This window comes from Sorex fumeus, unplaced genomic scaffold (genome assembly GCF_029834395.1).
Source record: "Sorex fumeus unplaced genomic scaffold, SorFum_2.1 ptg000051l, whole genome shotgun sequence".
NCBI classification, from domain to species: Eukaryota; Metazoa; Chordata; class Mammalia; order Eulipotyphla; family Soricidae; genus Sorex; species Sorex fumeus.
This window is the reverse complement of record NW_026606108.1, coordinates 42,785,671-42,802,946: the sequence shown is the minus strand read 5'-3', so window position 1 is coordinate 42,802,946 and position 17,276 is coordinate 42,785,671. Positions and strand designations below refer to the sequence as shown.

Genomic DNA, 17,276 nt, shown 5'->3' with positions numbered 1-17,276 from the left:
GTGTGCATGTGTGTGAGCGCGGCCCGAGACGAACGAGCGGCTGCAGGCGAGCGCCGGGGCGCACTGTGACGAGGTGGAGCCGCGGCAGCCTCCGCCCCTGCTGGGGAGCTGGCAAGGGCTGTCACCTGTGGGGGCGCAAAAGTTAGCTCCCCAAGCCCTAAAAGCAATGCCGCACCACCTTTCCCCGAGTCAAAAAAATCCAGATGTGTGTGCGTGTGTGCGCGCGCGCCGCACTCAGGCATCGGAAGGAGGCTCAGTCCCTGCGGCGCCGAAGCTTTGGGGACGCGGGCGGCTGGGGAAGGGGGCTGGGGCGGGAGCCTCCCGCGCCGACACCCCACACCCCTCTCCTTGGGGATTGGCCACGTGTTTCCCTCGGTCCAAGGGGGAGGCGCAAAACCGGAACAGCTGGAGGGAGTTTAATGCTGACATTTGCAAGCCCTGCGTGTATTCTGTTTTCGTTTGCAAAGGCCGGGGTCCCTGGAACATGAAAAAGGTGGGTGGGTGCGGGTGGCTGGGGGGTGGGGGTGGTAGAGGGGAGACGACGGTTAGAGCCGAGCGCAGCTAATGTCAAGATTCGGGGGAGGGGCCTCACGGGAAACTTGGCCGCGGGCCCTCGGAGGGGGTGGAAGAAGAGGTCAGGAGTTTGGGGCGGGAAGGATGAGCAGGGCATTACTTCCCCAGCAACTTACTAGTCGGCCTGCAACTTGCTTTTGGGTCGGCCACCCCCCACTTTTCCTTAAATATATATATATTATTTTTTTAAAGAGTCCTAATAAAGCGCAAAGAAATGCAACTCGCTGGAGGTTTTGCATTTGGCTTGCAACTTCCTTCAAGTGTGAGCGCGCTGGGAGGGAGGAGGGATGGGGGTTGAACTTGGCAGGCGGTACCTCCTTCTGCCGCCGCCGCCGCCGCCGCCTCGCAGACTCGGGGAAGAGGGTGGGGGACGGCCGGGGCGCGGGGGAGGGAGGATTCAGCTTTGCAACTTCTCTCCCGGAGCAAGAGCGCGGCGGCGGCGGCAGCGGCGGCGGCGGCTGCAGGCGCGGGCCTCCGAGAAGATGCGGGGCCGGGGACCTGACCGCACGCGACTTCCCGGGGCCCCCGAGTACGTACGCCCCGAGCCCCTTCGCGGCCCAACCCGCCCATCCCCGAAGCCTCCCCGGAGGGCGTGTCTGGCCGTCCGGGCCCCGCGCGCGGCCGCGACGCTGCGGCACCGTGTCGCTGCCGTTCCGGAGCCCCGCGCGAAGTGACACACTTCGAGCAAGTGGCTCCGGGCGGGGTGGGGGGGCAGGGGCGGCGGCGCGGATCACCCCCGCGGGGCGCCGTGCAGCGGGACCGCGCCCCGGGCTCCCCTTCGGCCGCCCGCTGTCACCCGCCGGGGCGCCGGCGCGGGGACTGGGCGAGCTCGGGAGCGGCTCGGGGTTCGCGGGGAGGGGGCGGGCAAGAGGCGGCGGCGAGGAGAGAAACTCGGGGAAGTCGGCGGCCCCGGGAACGACCAGGTGGGCCCCCCGCGCGCTCTCCGGCTCGCGCTCTTCTTTCTCTCGGGGGTGCACGGTGGGCGGCGGGCGCCGTCGGGGCGCCGAGGCCGTGGGGGCGGGGGCCGCCCCTGCAGTTGCCGAGCGTCGCCAACAGGTTGCACCGTCGGCCGCGGGCGGCGGGGAGCGGCCGGGGGTGGAGTGGGAGCGCGTGTGAGCGAGTCTGCCGCGCGCCTGGCGCCGCCCCCGCCCGCCCCCCGCCCTGGCCCGCTCGCTCCCTAGCCCGCCCGCCCGCCCGCCGCGGCGGCCCTTTGCGCTGCTCTGCGCCGCTTCCCCCTCCTCCTCCTCTCCTCCTCCTCCTCCTCCTCCATTTTGCGAGCTCGACTCGGTGACGGGAGTCCGAGTGGCCGCCAGCCCGTCGGGGCCGGATCCCGGGCGTTGGAGGGCGCCGGCGCCGGGACGGGGGCCGCGCGGGCGGCCGGGGAGGAGGACGCGGGGCCGGAGCGCCTGGCCTGTCAGCCAGGAAATGGGCGACTTTCTTAAATAGGGGTGCGCCCCTCTGCAGCCCCCGCTCCCCATGGAAAAAAGGGGCGGCTGTTTACTTCCTTTTTCTTAAGAAGAAGAAGAAAAAGAAGAAAAAACACCACCCCTGGCTGCCGCCGCTCGCGCTCGCACGCGCCAAGTTGTTTATCTCGGCGGCGGGGGGCGCCGCGGCCCGAGGTAAGAGGCGGGCAGGGCCGGCGGGGTCCCGGGCGCTGGCCCCAGGGCGGCCCTGAGCCCCGCAAACTTTTATGCGTCTCGCGGAGTGGGGGTGGGGGGTGGGCGCTGGCGAGGGCCGGGTTGACGGTGACGAAAGGGCAGCTCGAGGGTGACAGCGCCGGCCGCTTCCTCTCCCGGGGCCGAGGGGGAGGACCCGCAGCGGTGACTGTGCGAGCGTCGGGCTGCCCTGGCGCGGACCGGGCTCCCCTCCACGCCCTCTCCCCGGATCCTTCCAAGTCCACCCCCTCCCCGCCTTTCCTTTCCTTCCTAAAGGGGACGCAGCGGGGGGTGGGTTGGGGGGTGGGGAGTGCGCTTCCTCAACACCCGTGTCTCCGGTGAGTGCGGAACCGCGTCTGGATTCTAATCGCCTGAGTATTTCCCCTCCACCCCGGTGCGCCCGATCGCGATCAGGGGTTTCTGTCGAGCTCTTCGGCGTGTCTCCTGGCTCTGTGTGTGTGCGTGTGTGTTGAGAGAGAGAGAGAGAGAGAGAGAGAGAGAGAGAGAGAGAGAGAGAGAGAGAGAGAGAGAGAAGGGAAGCGCTCGGGTGTGTGTGCGTGTGTGCATGCATGTGTGCATGCATGTGCGCACGCGTGTGTGCATGCATGAGCGTGTGTGCACGCATACGTGTGTGTGTGCGTGCATGCATTCGTGTGTGTGTGCGCGCGCGCAGGGGGCTGACAGCCTGCAACTTGGAGACTTCGGCCAGCTCCGTGTTATCTGGTAGAAGTGGGCGTGTCGGAGAAAGAACTCAACAGGTCTGAACACATTTCTCTTTCAACTTCGCACTTTTCCCTGTCCCGCTCCCACTCCCCACACCTCACCCCCCGCCCCAGAAGGTGGTTCTTTTTGCTTATCATCTTTTCGACATCACCAACTGGCCCTTTTAGAAAGGGGGGGGGGAGACTTTTCCCGACTTGTGATCGCTTTTGCGGTGCATATTTTGGGGGTGGAAGGCGCGACTTTGAGGTTTGGCGTTGGCCGACGCGATCCTCGCGGGACCGTTTTGAAGACCCCGAGGCTCCGTTCCTAAAGGCCGACTACCCAGACGAGGCTGTTTCGTGGCGTAAACTGGGGGGTGGGGGGTGGGGGGGGAAATCCTGTGGCTGGAGGGATAGTTTCGTTTTAGAAAGTACTGTTTTGGTTTCGGGGCTTTGAAGGCTGCTGTCAAAGCGGCTTGGAAAATTCATTAGGCTCAGTTTGATACCTTGTGTTTAGAGATCATTATCGGATAAACACGGCGGTGGGGCGGGGAGATAAGCCGTTTACCAGCGAGATCGCCGTTGGCGGCCCCTTCCTCTTTGCCTTCGGCTTCTTGGATTTGCAGCGAGGGATTGAAATTTATGCTTCAAGTGTCCGTGCGCATTGGGGATGGAAAAGTTTCTTTTGAGTGGGATTTGACTGCATCGTCTCCAATGTGACCGTCGAAATCTTGAGGTTCTGAAAACAACCCGATTGTTAACAGTATTCTAGTAATCAAGTATTTCTTGAGAATAGGCTCTCAAGGATAGGTTTAGAATGCAGGGGAAATTACTGAGTGTTTTTATTGGCTATTGTTTTACTCTTTTTTTTTCCCCCCTTTAGTGCGGTTTTTACAGTTCTGGAGTTTTCTGCCATTTAGCACTTTTACATTTGGAAAGAAATATAGTTTAATTTGGAGATAACAATATTATTTTTAGAAATTCGAGTTTTATTGTTAAGAGGGCGAGAGAAGCCATAATTGCAGTGTGATGGTTACAATTCTAAGAAGCTACCACATTTTCTACTCTGCGTTGTAAAATTTAAAATGTAATTGCCTGATACACAACATATTTCATTTCACAGGTCCGGAATTTGAAAGCAGGCACTGTTAGGCACATTCAGTTTTTAAAAAATGAGAGTTAATGAATGTAAGGGGCTTTTCCTAACCTATTGGGAGCTGGGAATTTGAGCAGATCATCGTCATTTTTTCCTAAATAAAACGTGTGTGGTTCACCAGTTGGTTGTTTCACAAAGTTTGTGTGTGTTGACTGGCATGTAGGAGGGAGATTATTAGACTAATAAGAGAGAGTAAATTCTATCACCATATTTATCAAATTTCATGGGTAATGCTTCTTACAGAAGCAAAACAATCTTAATTGCAAAGAAGTAGGAACCTTAATGGCCAATGCTTAAAATGAAAACAGGCTTTGGCATTAGCATGAACCTTAAGAATGATCAGATGCTACAAATTACAATTCTATGGTTAACAAAGTTACAGTTCTTTTGAGTGGTGAAATGAATAACCAAACTTGTTTAACTCACTTCTGCCCTCAGCTATACACATAGATTACATTGCAACCTTTTAAAATGTTTCAAACTGAATGAGAGCAGGGAACCTGGCTTTTATTCTTTTATTTCAGGAGACAGAAGCTACTCTGGTGATTAACAAGTAATTAGATTTGGAGTTAACTGAAAGGTTCATTTAACAGATTCTTACTAATCCGATCACAGAGATAGTATGGCCTTATAGCTTATTATGTTTCTCTACCTTTTTTTTTTTTTCAGTTTTGCTGCTGATACTCACTGATGGACTCCAAAGAATCTTTAAGCGCCTCGAATAAAGAAAGCCCCGGTAGTGTACTTGTCCCGGAGACGGGAAATGTGATGGACTTCTATAAAACCTTAAGGGGAGGAGCTACTGTGAAGGTTTCTGTATCTTCTGCCTCACTGGCTGCCGTTCCTCCATCAGACTCCAAGCAGCAAAGACTTTTGGTTGATTTTCAAAAAAACTCTGGAAGCAATGCGCAACAGCCAGATCTGTCCAAGGCAGTATCACTCTCAATGGGACTATATATGGGAGAGACAGAAACAAAAGTGATGGCAAATGACCTGGGATTCCCACAGCAGGGCCAAATCAGCCTCTCTACTGGGGAAACAGATTTTCGGCTTCTGGAAGAAAGCATCGCAAACCTCAACAGGTCGACCAGTGTACCAGAGAACCCCAAGAATTCAGCACCCACTGCTGTTTCTGCTACCCCCGCAGAAAAGGAGTTTCCAAAACCTTATTCGGATCTGTCTTCAGAACAGCAGAATTTGAAGGGCCAGACTGGCACCAATGGGGGCAACGTGAAGTTATATTCCACAGACCAAAGTACCTTTGACATTTTGCAGGATTTGGACTTTCCTTCTGAGTCCCCAGGTAAAGAGACAAATCAGAGCCCTTGGAGATCAGACATCTTGCTAGATGAACACTGTTTGCTTTCTCCTTTGGCAGGAGAAGAAGATCCATTCCTTTCAGAAGGAAATTCAAATGAGGACTGTAAGCCTCTTGTTTTACCGGACACTAAACCTAAAATTAAGGATAATGGAGATCTGATCTTACCAAGCTCCAACAGTGTGCCACTACCCCAAGTGAAAACAGAAAAAGATGATTTCATTGAACTCTGCACCCCTGGGGTAATTAAGCAGGAGAAACTGGGCCCCGTATACTGTCAGGCAAGCTTTTCTGGGACAAATATAATTGGTAATAAAATGTCTGCCGTTTCTGTTCACGGTGTGAGCACCTCTGGGGGACAGATGTACCATTATGACATGAACACAGCAGCGTCCCTTTCTCAGCAGCAGGATCAGAAGCCCATTTTCAATGTTATTCCACAAATTCCTGTTGGTTCCGAAAATTGGAATAGGTGCCAGGGATCTGGAGATGACAACCTGACTTCCTTGGGGAATTTGAACTTCCCCGGTCGATCGGTTTTTTCTAATGGCTACTCAAGGTAAGATTAATGCTTTCCTATGTCATCTGGGTGGTCCATTTACAATAAATTGGGAGATTCGATTATTCCTTTATCTGTGTGTTTCAAGGAGTGATGGACATGTGTTCTGTGCACATGTTTGATGTTGGTTTTGAAAGGAGGCTTGTTAGACAATCTATCTGCACATATTCGTTTGGTGTTTTTCTGAAATAATGGTACTTGGCATCCCATTGATTAGTGATCAAAGGCTTTCCTCCAAATCTTAATGTTGCTCTTTAACAGGTCGTAAATAATAATCAGGCAAATTCAAGAGTATTAACAAATTCAATATAATGGGTATTAACAGAGTGCAATAATTGTCATGTTTAAGTTATTTTAAAATTTGTTCTCTGTATAGAAGTCTCCCCTTACTACTTCACGTCATCAAAAGGTTGTGCTGTTGTGTTGGACATTTTGAATTACGCGCTTGAGAATAAAGGGGCTGAAGAATTAAAGTACTAACAGTGAGCCCTTTTATTCCATTTGAACGTTATTTAGTTTTGCAGTTGATAAAGCAGGGCAGAGAGCAGTGTGCCTAACCATAGTGGTCATAGGAACTTGACCCTGGGATCCCAGACCCTAAGTAGACAAACTGTCTGCTGACCAGCAGTATCTTCATCAGGAAGTTGGTGGCAGCATGATACAAAACAAGACTTTATTCTCAGATGTTCCAAGTTCTCAGATAGCTCTAAATGATGGCCAACATTGTTCAATTGCAGATTTAAGCAGTTCTTCAGCTTCTCTGTCTCTTTTGGGTGTTGCGGGGGACTGAGGTAGGTCCCCAGCCTTGTAGAGCAAGTGCTCTGCTGCTGAGCTGTGTACAGCCAGGCCCTCTGGCTTATGGTGTTTTTCTGTTTGTCTTAGTCAATTTTAAGGCACATTTCTGTCTCATAGGGAAAAGCTTGGTTAAAATGGAATCACCAGGGCAAATTCTAATAATTTAGATCATGTGTGGTATAGGAATTAAGTCCTCCCTCCTCTCCCCCACATTCAGATAAAAAACTGAATTGCATATCACAATTAAGGTGTAAAGGGAAATATAAAAAGTGTGTTCTCGTGACACAGGATTAATATGTGGATTTACTTTTAAGAATAAAATACTATTCTTAAAATATTAAACAGCATAATAAACACTGATTTATTTGCACATAAGTGTTTTAGAATTTCTTCTTAAATGTTAGGCTCTTCACTGTCCCCATTTATTATCTTCGAAGATTTTATTTTTGACTCTCCTTAAAATTTATGTCTGCTAAAGATACATTCTAGCACTGAGATATTGCATTTCTCTAAGTGGGAATTTTTTCTTGGGGAAATTTTTGGACTTTAAATTTAGGCTAGTTTCTATTTCTTTCAAAGGCTTAGTTTTTTTAACTAAAGGAAAAAGGCCTTTGTTCTTGTGTTTCTTAATGTAAACTAATCTATTGTTTAAATAACTTATTTCACTATTTCAACTTTTATTTAGTCTTTCTCAACATTTTACTCACATGCCATTCTGATTTAAAGGTTTAAGTTGGAATAAAGAGATTTGGGATGTTTCTTATCATATAATAAGATACTGTGTTTAAATGCTAAAAGATTCTGTTTAATTTTTTTCAATCTCAAATTTTTGGCAGTGAAATTCATGATGATGTGTGCTTGGAGTTGTTTTCAAAGAGTAAGGTTAATATGACTAAGCTATCTATAAGAAACTATTATGTTGACTTATTCAACATGTAAATGTGCAAAGAAAAAATAACATGTTTTAGGAAGCTGTTGGGCATTATTAATGAATTTTTATTTGGATAAATAGATTATTTTCTTACTATAAGGAAGGCATGAAATAATATATTTTCCATTCACAGTGGAAAGCATAAAAATCTGGAGCATAACTTAGATGAACAGTTATCCTAAATCAATAGTTAATTTTAGTGTATTTTATAATTGTGTATGACATAAAGGATTTGTATTTTAAATCGAGTCTCCTAACGATGGAGGCAAATCAAGAATGATTTATTTCATTCTCAAGTGATAATTTTTATGCAGACGTGTTATTTGAAATGATAATAAGTAGTTATATCCTAGTAAAAAGGAACTAATATCTTATATGAGCTCTTTTGGTAATGTTTGGAAATTTTATACCGTATGGCATTGATTTAACTTTGGGAACTATGATTATCCAAACAAAGCTTCTTCTAAATAAGTTGAAACAATGTTTCTTTTCTAATCAGCATTGAATTAGCTTATTGTTTCCAAACAACAGCCTTAGTTCCCAAAATTGGTTGCTTTCTCTTCTCTATATGTTAAGTGACTCTTAGCCAAACACTAGCTGTAACCAGATAGATAATTCACCAAGCTGACACCACAACTATATTGAATACCTGCTGACTTCAGATATGAAAGTACTAAAAGCCACTAGTAAATAACTTCACTTGGATTTCTTTTACATTTTTTTAAAAAGGCATACATATATTGTACTTTGACCTTTTTAAGAGAGCTCCTAAAATTGCTTTTCCTTAGAACCCTTACAGATGACACACTGGTTTTGGGGAAGCCAATTCCCTGTGATGTGACAGTTTACCAGTGTCCAGTTAACACTATGAATAGCATAGCTGAGCATAGTAGAGTAGTTCTTTTTGAGGGTTAAGTTCACTGATAGCAAAACAAGAGATACCGTATTGATACTCAGGTGCATTCTTAAAGGAAAAGGATTTATGCCATTCTTGATAAGTTTTTTGAAATACTGAAGTTCAGTGAGTTGAACTTATTGTTACATAGATGAAGGCACAGATTTATACAATTTTCTGGTCAACATTAAAAGAGGCAGAGAAGTCAGTAGTTACAGATGGAATTAGAGCTTTTGTGATGTTAGAAAGTACCTATTTCTGAAGAGTAAGATTGTTGAGAATTCCAGAGGAATCTGTAAATTCAGTCTGAGGTGGAGTTTAGAACTATGATAGGTTTTTTTCAATGAGGCCAAGAAAATTTATGTAGGTTTTAACCATTATTGATTTCATGTGTCTAGTTTTCTGAAAATAGGGTATTAAAAACTTACCACAAACCCAAAATGAAGCATAATATTTCCCCTTTTTCTGCTTTCTTACTAATTTTGAATGTTGGAGCAGTAAGAGATTTTGTTTGGTCATGATTCACCCCTTTTAATGGAGTCTTCATCCCTTCTTTCCCTTTTTCTAAGGGAAATGGAAGTGAGTGCTTCATTGTCTTTTAAAAGCATATTTCTGATATTCATCTATATAAAATGATTTTTGAATGTTAAGCATTCACTTTGAGGTATTTTTAAAGTATGAATCTTTTTCATAAAAAAAAACACATACATGGTTATGACTTTGTTAATACAAGAAGGGGAGGGGGCAACCTAAAACGAAACACACTATATATTCAGCCACGTCAATTTTTGTGTAGAATGACTTCTAATACAGAAGTCTGTTACCATCATGTAGTTATATCTTCTTGGAATTGCTTCTTGTGGTGTTCTTTGGTTGTCCTGTTAACATTCTTATAATTAGTAATATAATTTCTACTATAATGTTATTTTGGTTTATAGTCTGATTACTTTCAGTATACCATTGGCTGTTTATGGATTTCATGAAAGTTATTCTGACACATACCCTGTAGAAATGTAGGTTAAATGCAAATTGTATTAATAGTGAAATTACATGTGGGTAGAGATCACTTTAGGGACCTTTTGAGATCTTAGTGAAGGAGAGATTGGATAAAAGGGGTTTATTTTAGTAAGCATGCCTAATGTGAAAAAAATAACATCTGTATTAATTGCTTGGTTATATAAATCTTAATCCACTCTGGCCTGCAGGTGCTTGAAATAACCTAGTTACCTTAGAAAATTTTAATTTGCATTAGGTTTAAAATATGTCTGGGTTAGATTTCTTAAAACTTTCTTTTCTTACTTTAAAGACTGCACCTTAATTTTAATTAGCAACGAGTTTTTAATATGTGCTACTGACATATCATCAAATTAAATGGCAAAGTAGGGTTTTGCTGAATAGCATTTATCCTTCTGAGGACATTCTGTTGTCATGTAGTATTTACAGGTATTTGCCAAATTAGTGGGTACTTGTTTCTGAATCATGGAAAATATATATTGGTGAATCGTGGTAAATCAAGATTTCAAGAAATACATTATTGAAATAAGCTATAATGGGAAAGAAAATTAGTCACTTTCTAAATGGTTTAAAAGCTCATAACCTTCTTATTTCTGTAGATTCAGTGAGCCAGTTGATTTCATTTCCTGCTTCAATTTTATATTCTTTCAAAGTAAATAAAAATATGCGTGCGAGAATTTCCATTTAAAAAATCCACTCAGTGTTTTTCCTTTGAATATATGTCATCATTTCTGTGCTAACCTGGATTAGAGAGTGTTTTTTAATAGTGCTGATTTTTGTATTCATTTTTACACAATAAGGTCTATTACAGAAAATAAAGGAGCCGAGAATCAATTGTAGAGGGTGATTACAATCCCCAAACACCTAATTTTGACAGGATGTCTTCTTCACTATTTTTTCCCATCACTACTGTCTTAAAAAGATTTATGATGGAGCTGAGAAAGTTAATGGGTATTGGGGTAAGAGAAGGTAAGAGAAAGTAGGAGGGAGAAAAGTAGGTGCGGAAAGGCGCAAGAGAAGTTTAAACCTATAAACAGCTCTGAAACCGACTTTCGGATTAGCTGTTATAAAGACTGCACATTGAAAAGAGAAAACGGCTTTGCTTGTGTACCAGGGGATGCAATAGGATTACAAGTTACAATTAAGTTTCTTTCACTCGAGGTCGAAATCATAAGTGAATTTGGGGTAATGTAGCCTTAACTGTTTATAGAATTAGGATGCTATCTCTTGCCTATGCTTTATTACCAAGAGTGGAATGAACTTTAATTCCCTTTAGATTATTTCAGCCAAAATCAAGTTAATATCTTTTCCATTTTTATTTAGACTCATACTAATGGAAATCTCATGACTGGAATGTTGAAATCATGATGTCTTTCATTGATTATAAGCACTTCTTATTCTCTAGTGCATTTTTACATACATTTTCATCTGACTAGAGTGCATATCCTTTCCTTAGCGTGTATTTGCATGTGTTGTGTATTTTTCTGCTAGAATACTGAAGAAATGTAATTCTTATCTAATGATACATGTAGAATAAAATTACAGGGTCAGCAATAGGTAGACACTCATTTAAACTTTAATATTGCAGTAAGACCTTAAAGCCAATTACTTTGAGTAGAAGTGTGTCATCCCCTAATAACTCTGGATCAATTTGAATATCAGTGATTTATCTTTGTAGAGCTGCATCCTCAAACATACTTTTTGAGGGTAACCCAAATACTAATTTTGAGTGCTTACAAATTTGTTTTCCCCTTTTAAACAAGTTTCAGTAAGATTAATATTATCTATAATGCTGAAAATTTAAATGAAAATAATTCTTTAGAATATTTTTTTCATTCCTAGAACATATGTATATGGGTATATATGTGTGAGAAAGGTTTTCTGATCAGTTGTGGATGGTTATCACACTTTTTCACATTGAATTTTAAATTTCTAAATATAGACTAAACTTAAGTATACAGTGTATAAGACTTACAGCCCATTTCTATTAAAGTTAACTTATTTCTCTGCATTATAAAACTAGCCTTTATTCTAGTTGGTTTCATCATTGCCCATAATATTTAACTGTGGCTATTATGAAAGTATATCTGATAGCCAATTTTTGAAAGCTGTTGTGAAATGACATCTAATTTAGTTTGTGATTTATTATTTTGTCCTGGTTAGGACACTGCAGTGACTTATGACCTTGTGATCATCACATGTCGAACAGTAAAGCTCTACTGGTTGGTTATGATGCTCTTTTCGTTGGTTGTTGTTTGGGTGCTTTGTTGTTGAGTAATTATTAGGGATAAAGACTTTATTAATTCTAACATGATATCAATGGAAAATTTGGTGCTTTACTTTTCCTTGTTATCCTCAAACCCCTTTCAAACATTATCTGTTACTTATTTAATAGAAGAGCCATTAGAAACTAATAAGATTTGGGTTCTAAGACTAAGCTGATGGGGTGTACTCAAAATACCTTAAGAAGTCACGTATTTTGGAGTTAAAAGTACATTCTTTCATATGAATTAATTTCAAGACATGTATTTTTGTTTCTGAATTTGATGTACCCCTTAACCTATCGCTTTAGTGAAGGGGAGACTTTTTGGTTTGGGTTTTGTTTTGTTTTTTTGGCTACATCTCTCAGTGCTCAGAGGTTACTTCTGACTTGGCTCTACACTCAGGAATTACTCCTTGAGGTGCTCAGGGACCATGTGAGATACCATGGATCAAACCCAGAACCTGGGTCAGTCTCATACAAGGTCTCCCTACCCTGCTGTACTCTGGCTACAGCCCTGTGAAAGGGAGACAGTTCAGGTATATATAGAGTAAATGAAATTGGTTCTTTGACATTTTTAAACTTTCCTATTCATTCCCATCACAACTCGTCTTAAGAACAAGACCACAAAAATGAACCCTGATTTGATATTTTTCTAAAACAAAAACTTAAAACAATAGACTCGGAGAAAGGTAATATAAACACTGTTGGTGGTAGAGTTTGGGAGGTGGAGTTCTCAGTTCTCAGAACTCATTGAATGTGTTAGCAGCGGCAGTTTTACATTGAAGCTGAAAGCAGTTATATATTCCAGCTTGAAAGATATATATTCCAGCTTGCCCATATCCCCCACTCTCTCAGCTTTTCAGGTGAGGAAATGCAACTAATGAAATATGTCTAGGGAAGGCTCTCAAAATTAGTGGTGCTTCCCAGTTGAATATTGTAATTCTTGGTTATTTAAGTTCCCATAAGCCTCTCAACATCTGCTTTTTAAGTCTAGAGCCTTGAAGCAAATAATTGATGGAATACAGACTAGTCAGGTGTTTTACAAAAGTTACTTTGACCAGGTTAAATGTGTAAAGATACACAATATGTGATATCTTTCTCATACATTAGCACTCAGTATTATTATTTAAATTGTTAATATAGTATGCCCTGCACTGTGCATACTATATTAACAATTTAAATAATAATACTGTGTACTAAATATGCTGCAACACTGTGTTTAATCCCTGTATTTAATTTTAACCTCTTAATCTGTGAGGGTTTTAAATTTTAGTTTTTGCAGTGTTTTTATCTGTCAGTATGTGGTAAAGAAGGTAGTTCATTACTTTTATAGGCGGGAAAACCTGAAATTTTTTTTTAAATATATAAAGAATAAATAGAAGAACCTAATACTGAACTGAAGGGAAATAACCTCATGGATGTTTTTTATGGATGTTTTTGTCATCACTGAATCTTAAAGGACAGTATGTAAAGGACAAATGGGATCGAGACCTTTGTTCTTCTGTATATCTGTGTCACTGGCTGCTTTCTGCCTGTTTTAGCTTTTTATATATAGGGAGAGCACCCAGCATTTTATTTTTCCTGACAGGATTTGTGTATGGGTGTTTCCTTTGAAAATTAAAAAAAAAATGTACTTTGAAAATTCAGGATGAATTTCTAAAGCTCTGCCAAGCCAACTGAGCTCAAACCAGAGTGACCCACTTCAGGTACCTTAGGACACCTGTGACTGTATAAGAAGCTCTTATTCATTGAGCACTAACACATTTCCAGCCTTTACTTTGTGCAATACCTGAAGGGTCACAAATCCCAATTTCAAAACCTTCAGGTACCAAGGTCATTGTTGTTGGGTTGGTTTTTTTTTTTTTCCAAGTTATGTTGTTTTGATTTCCGGTGGATTTTAGTGTCAGTAGGCATACTGTCTTTAATTTAATAGCCATATTGAGAACTTGACCACATCGCTAAACTTTTAAGTAATAGATAATAGAAGCTCGTCTGTCCCCTTCCTGGTTTTTTTGGTAGTCCTATAAAATCAAGTATACAAAGAATCTTTTTAATCAATTAATTTTAATCTGCATGAAAATGAGGAAAAAATGGCCAGTTCTAAATACTTTATGTTCATTATACAAAGATGTGTGAAAAGAACTTCTGACTATATTGAGAAGTATAATCTTTCCACAGTGCATAAACTTGATTGCATTTATTAGCTTTATTGATCAGAAGGTTGACAAAACCCATCAGTAAGTAAATTTGATAGATGAAACCGAAGTTCTAAATTCATTTTTTTGCATAACAAGCCAAGTATATAGAAACAAGTTTTATGATAGTTTAAAGTGTTAAACATTACCAATGCAGAATATAACTTAAGTTTGCAGAGACGTCTTTCTTAAGAAGGATTTTTGATTTTTTAATTTTAAATTTTGATTTTTAAATTTTTTTAAGTAGAATTTAATGTGAGAAACCTATCATTTTGAATTAGGCTGAGTTTGTTAAGGACAAACTATGTGCATAAAATACGGATTTTTTTTTTTAAAGCAGAAAGCACAGATGAAGAATGTACTTCTAAGTCTCCATCTTCAGAACAACCTTGTAAACCATAAAAGCATATAGTAACATCTAAATGTTCTAGATTAATCAGAACTTGTATTCTTTGCCTAGATCATTTGCCCTATTTATGTGATTCCAAGTGATATATGTGTTTTCATAAATTTAGAACTGTAATTCTCTCACATTAATTATATTTATTGATGAGGGTATTTTAAAAACACATTTAGGTATGTCTGCAGAAGTTGTTTAAAATTGTGTTAAAATTTTTGGAATAAATGTCTAGCGTCCCAAAGTTGCTAATCTGAAATAGATTGTGCTCAGTGGTTGATTTCTGATCTGTTTTAATTTATCGGGGAGCTTTATATGAATAGCTTATAAACTTGACAAAGTGCAAAACAAAGCCCCCTCCCCAACACAAATCACACACCTCTAAGGCTGATGTTTAGCATGTTCATACAATAAGGTGGGCTTGTCTTTGCCTTGGACTTAACAGGAATGTAATGATAGTAGATGTAAAGTAAATGAAAAACTTTTTAAATTGTTTCTTTTTATTGTTGTTTTGGGGGCACACCTGGCAGTGCCCAGGGCTTTCTTTAGACTCTGTGTTCAAGGATCACTTCAGGTGGGCATGAGGGAACTGTACGAGGTGCCAGGGATCGAACCTGGATTGGTATTTCTGTAATTTTTTATTCCTCATAACCTGAAATGTTCTGCTCTCACTGACAGTACTTTAAAAAAACTAAGCAGATTTTAGTTGTCACTGCTGTTTTCTAAACTTAGTTATGTTTATTATTCATAAAATTCTAGGACTGGAATGGATCCCAGCCTTTGAAATCATGAAGATACATGTAGTGGAATTAAAAGTGGGACATAATTTTTGCAATCATTCTTGTCAGTATTGAAATTCCTTGTGGGAATTCCTTTATTAGAATAATCTGCTTAAGTTTCCCTTGTTCTCGAAATAACCTCATGTATTTTTCTAAATCACTTTTTCCTCCAAAAATGATTCGTAAGTTTTCGGAGGAGGAGGAAAGAGGATAAAATCATCATATCACGATAGAGGTATTTCATTGTGAATTTTGTGCTTTTATTCTTTCATTAGTCTTGAATCTCCTCCTTTGTTCTTTTAGCTATGAGGCATTAGCGTTTTCTATTGAGTGGAAAAGGCACTTTATTACTAAGTGTTCATGCAGTCTGTGGTACCAGATCCTAAATATAATCTATGAAAAAAAAGAATGAAAGTTTTAAATTCCTGTTTCTCTGGTAAAATTGGATTTTTCTATGTCTAACTGTTTCTGTGTGAACACTAGGGAATAGATCAGCAGCCTTACTATATTGTGTTGGTAGGTGAAAGAGCAACAAACGCATTTACTTATTAATGAAGGCTTGAGCTAGGTGGTGTGGGAGATTAACTCTATGGTCTCAGAAGATTTTTTCCAACTGTCCTAGCAGCTGTAAGCACTGAGTGAAGCACTGGATAGACAGAGAAGAGGAAAATCCACACCCTCAAAGAAAGCCACCACCAGGTGTGCTTCCCGCCCAGGCCACCACCTCCTTCCTTAAACCAGTATGCTTTTTGAAATGCAACTTGAAGAAAGTTGAATTTTCCACCCCTATCCTCACCCCTGGAAATTATATTATCATGCTTCGAGTGAAGAGAATGTGTGAATGAATGAGGAGAAGGAGTTGATTTGACTCTTCAGAATAAAGAGGGGTCAAGGAGCATGACACTGAAGGAGGAACTCTAGATGGAACGAGTATACTAGAGGACTAGGAACGAGTCAGCAGTAGAGTTTAGCCACAGGTGGAGGAAAGGAAAACGGTCATTCTTTTTTTTGGGGGGGGGGGTCATACCTTGGCGATGCACAGGAGTTACTCCTGGCTCTGCACTCAGGAATTACCCCTGGCGATGTTCAGGGAATCAAACCCGGGTCGGCCGCATGCAAGGCAAATGCCCTACCCGCTGTGCTATTGCTCCAGCCCCAGAACTGTCATTCTTTATATGACATGATACAAGTCAAGAGAAAAACATGGTCTTTACTGTAAACATGTAACATCAAATCTTTAGGCGTTTAAAGAGTATCTTAAGTTTTAGAGACGCATAATCCCCAGGCCAATGACTCTTGCCATATTCTTCCCAATATATCCATATGACTTATTCTTTAACTTTACTTAGCGTGTGTGTGTGTGTGTGTGTGTGTGTGTGTGTATGCGTGTGTGTTAAGTGGACCTAAACGCTCTCTGCAAGAGAGACCACCTTTCTCTAATACGCTTTTCTCTAAGACATCTTTCTATCTTCCATCATCATTCTATCTTCTATCATCATTGAGTCTGTTGTGTACATTTCTTCTGCCTTATGGAGAAAGTCAGGCAAGAAGTTGATCTGTCTCCTTTTCAGGTCCAGAGCATGTTTAGTAATTGCATGCTCGTGAGGTGCATTCATTTTTATTTGAATTTCCAAATTATCTTTTAACCTTTTTTATAGTCTAAATTTGTCTTATTCTGTCTATAGTATACAGCAGCAATTGAAAAGGTTACTAAGAGACCTACTAACAGTTAGAAGAGAGTTCAACCTAATATGTTATAGACAATTTAAAGGGGGAGAAATGAAAGTTAAGTATTCCCTAACAAGAAAATCAGCTGTGCATAGTGGAGCGGGGGTTGGAGGAAGAAGTCAGATGAGGTCATTTAGGAATGAACCTTTTTAATATTAAGTTCAGGATGAAAAGGGAGGACCAAGGACAAAGCTTGGAAGGCATCCGAAAGAGAGCAGCCATGCTAGCTGAGAATTCGGAGTGAATCATCTTAAGGCGATGTGGGGAAGAAGTAGGTAAACCAGGGCAGATGGTAGAACAGAATATCATGAAAGTGA

The 17,276-nt window shown here is 41.8% G+C and overlaps 1 protein-coding gene across 4 annotated transcripts in view; it reads left to right on the top strand.

Annotated features, from left to right (window-relative positions):
* Positions 1-308: 308 nt before the first annotated feature.
* Positions 309-17,276, top strand: part of NR3C1 (nuclear receptor subfamily 3 group C member 1) — a 91,582-nt gene continuing 74,614 nt past the window's right edge. The window contains exons 1-2 of one of the 4 annotated variants that reach the window (XM_056124262.1): positions 309-493; positions 4,755-5,962. In XM_056124262.1, coding sequence (XP_055980237.1) covers positions 4,776-5,962 — 1,187 coding nt within the window. In that variant the 5' untranslated portion in view covers positions 309-493; positions 4,755-4,775. Of the gene's footprint in view, positions 494-1,865; positions 2,193-2,896; positions 2,987-4,754; positions 5,963-17,276 lie in introns of those variants that run through there. The other 3 variants (XM_056124261.1, XM_056124264.1, XM_056124263.1) reach the window with 3 other exon arrangements.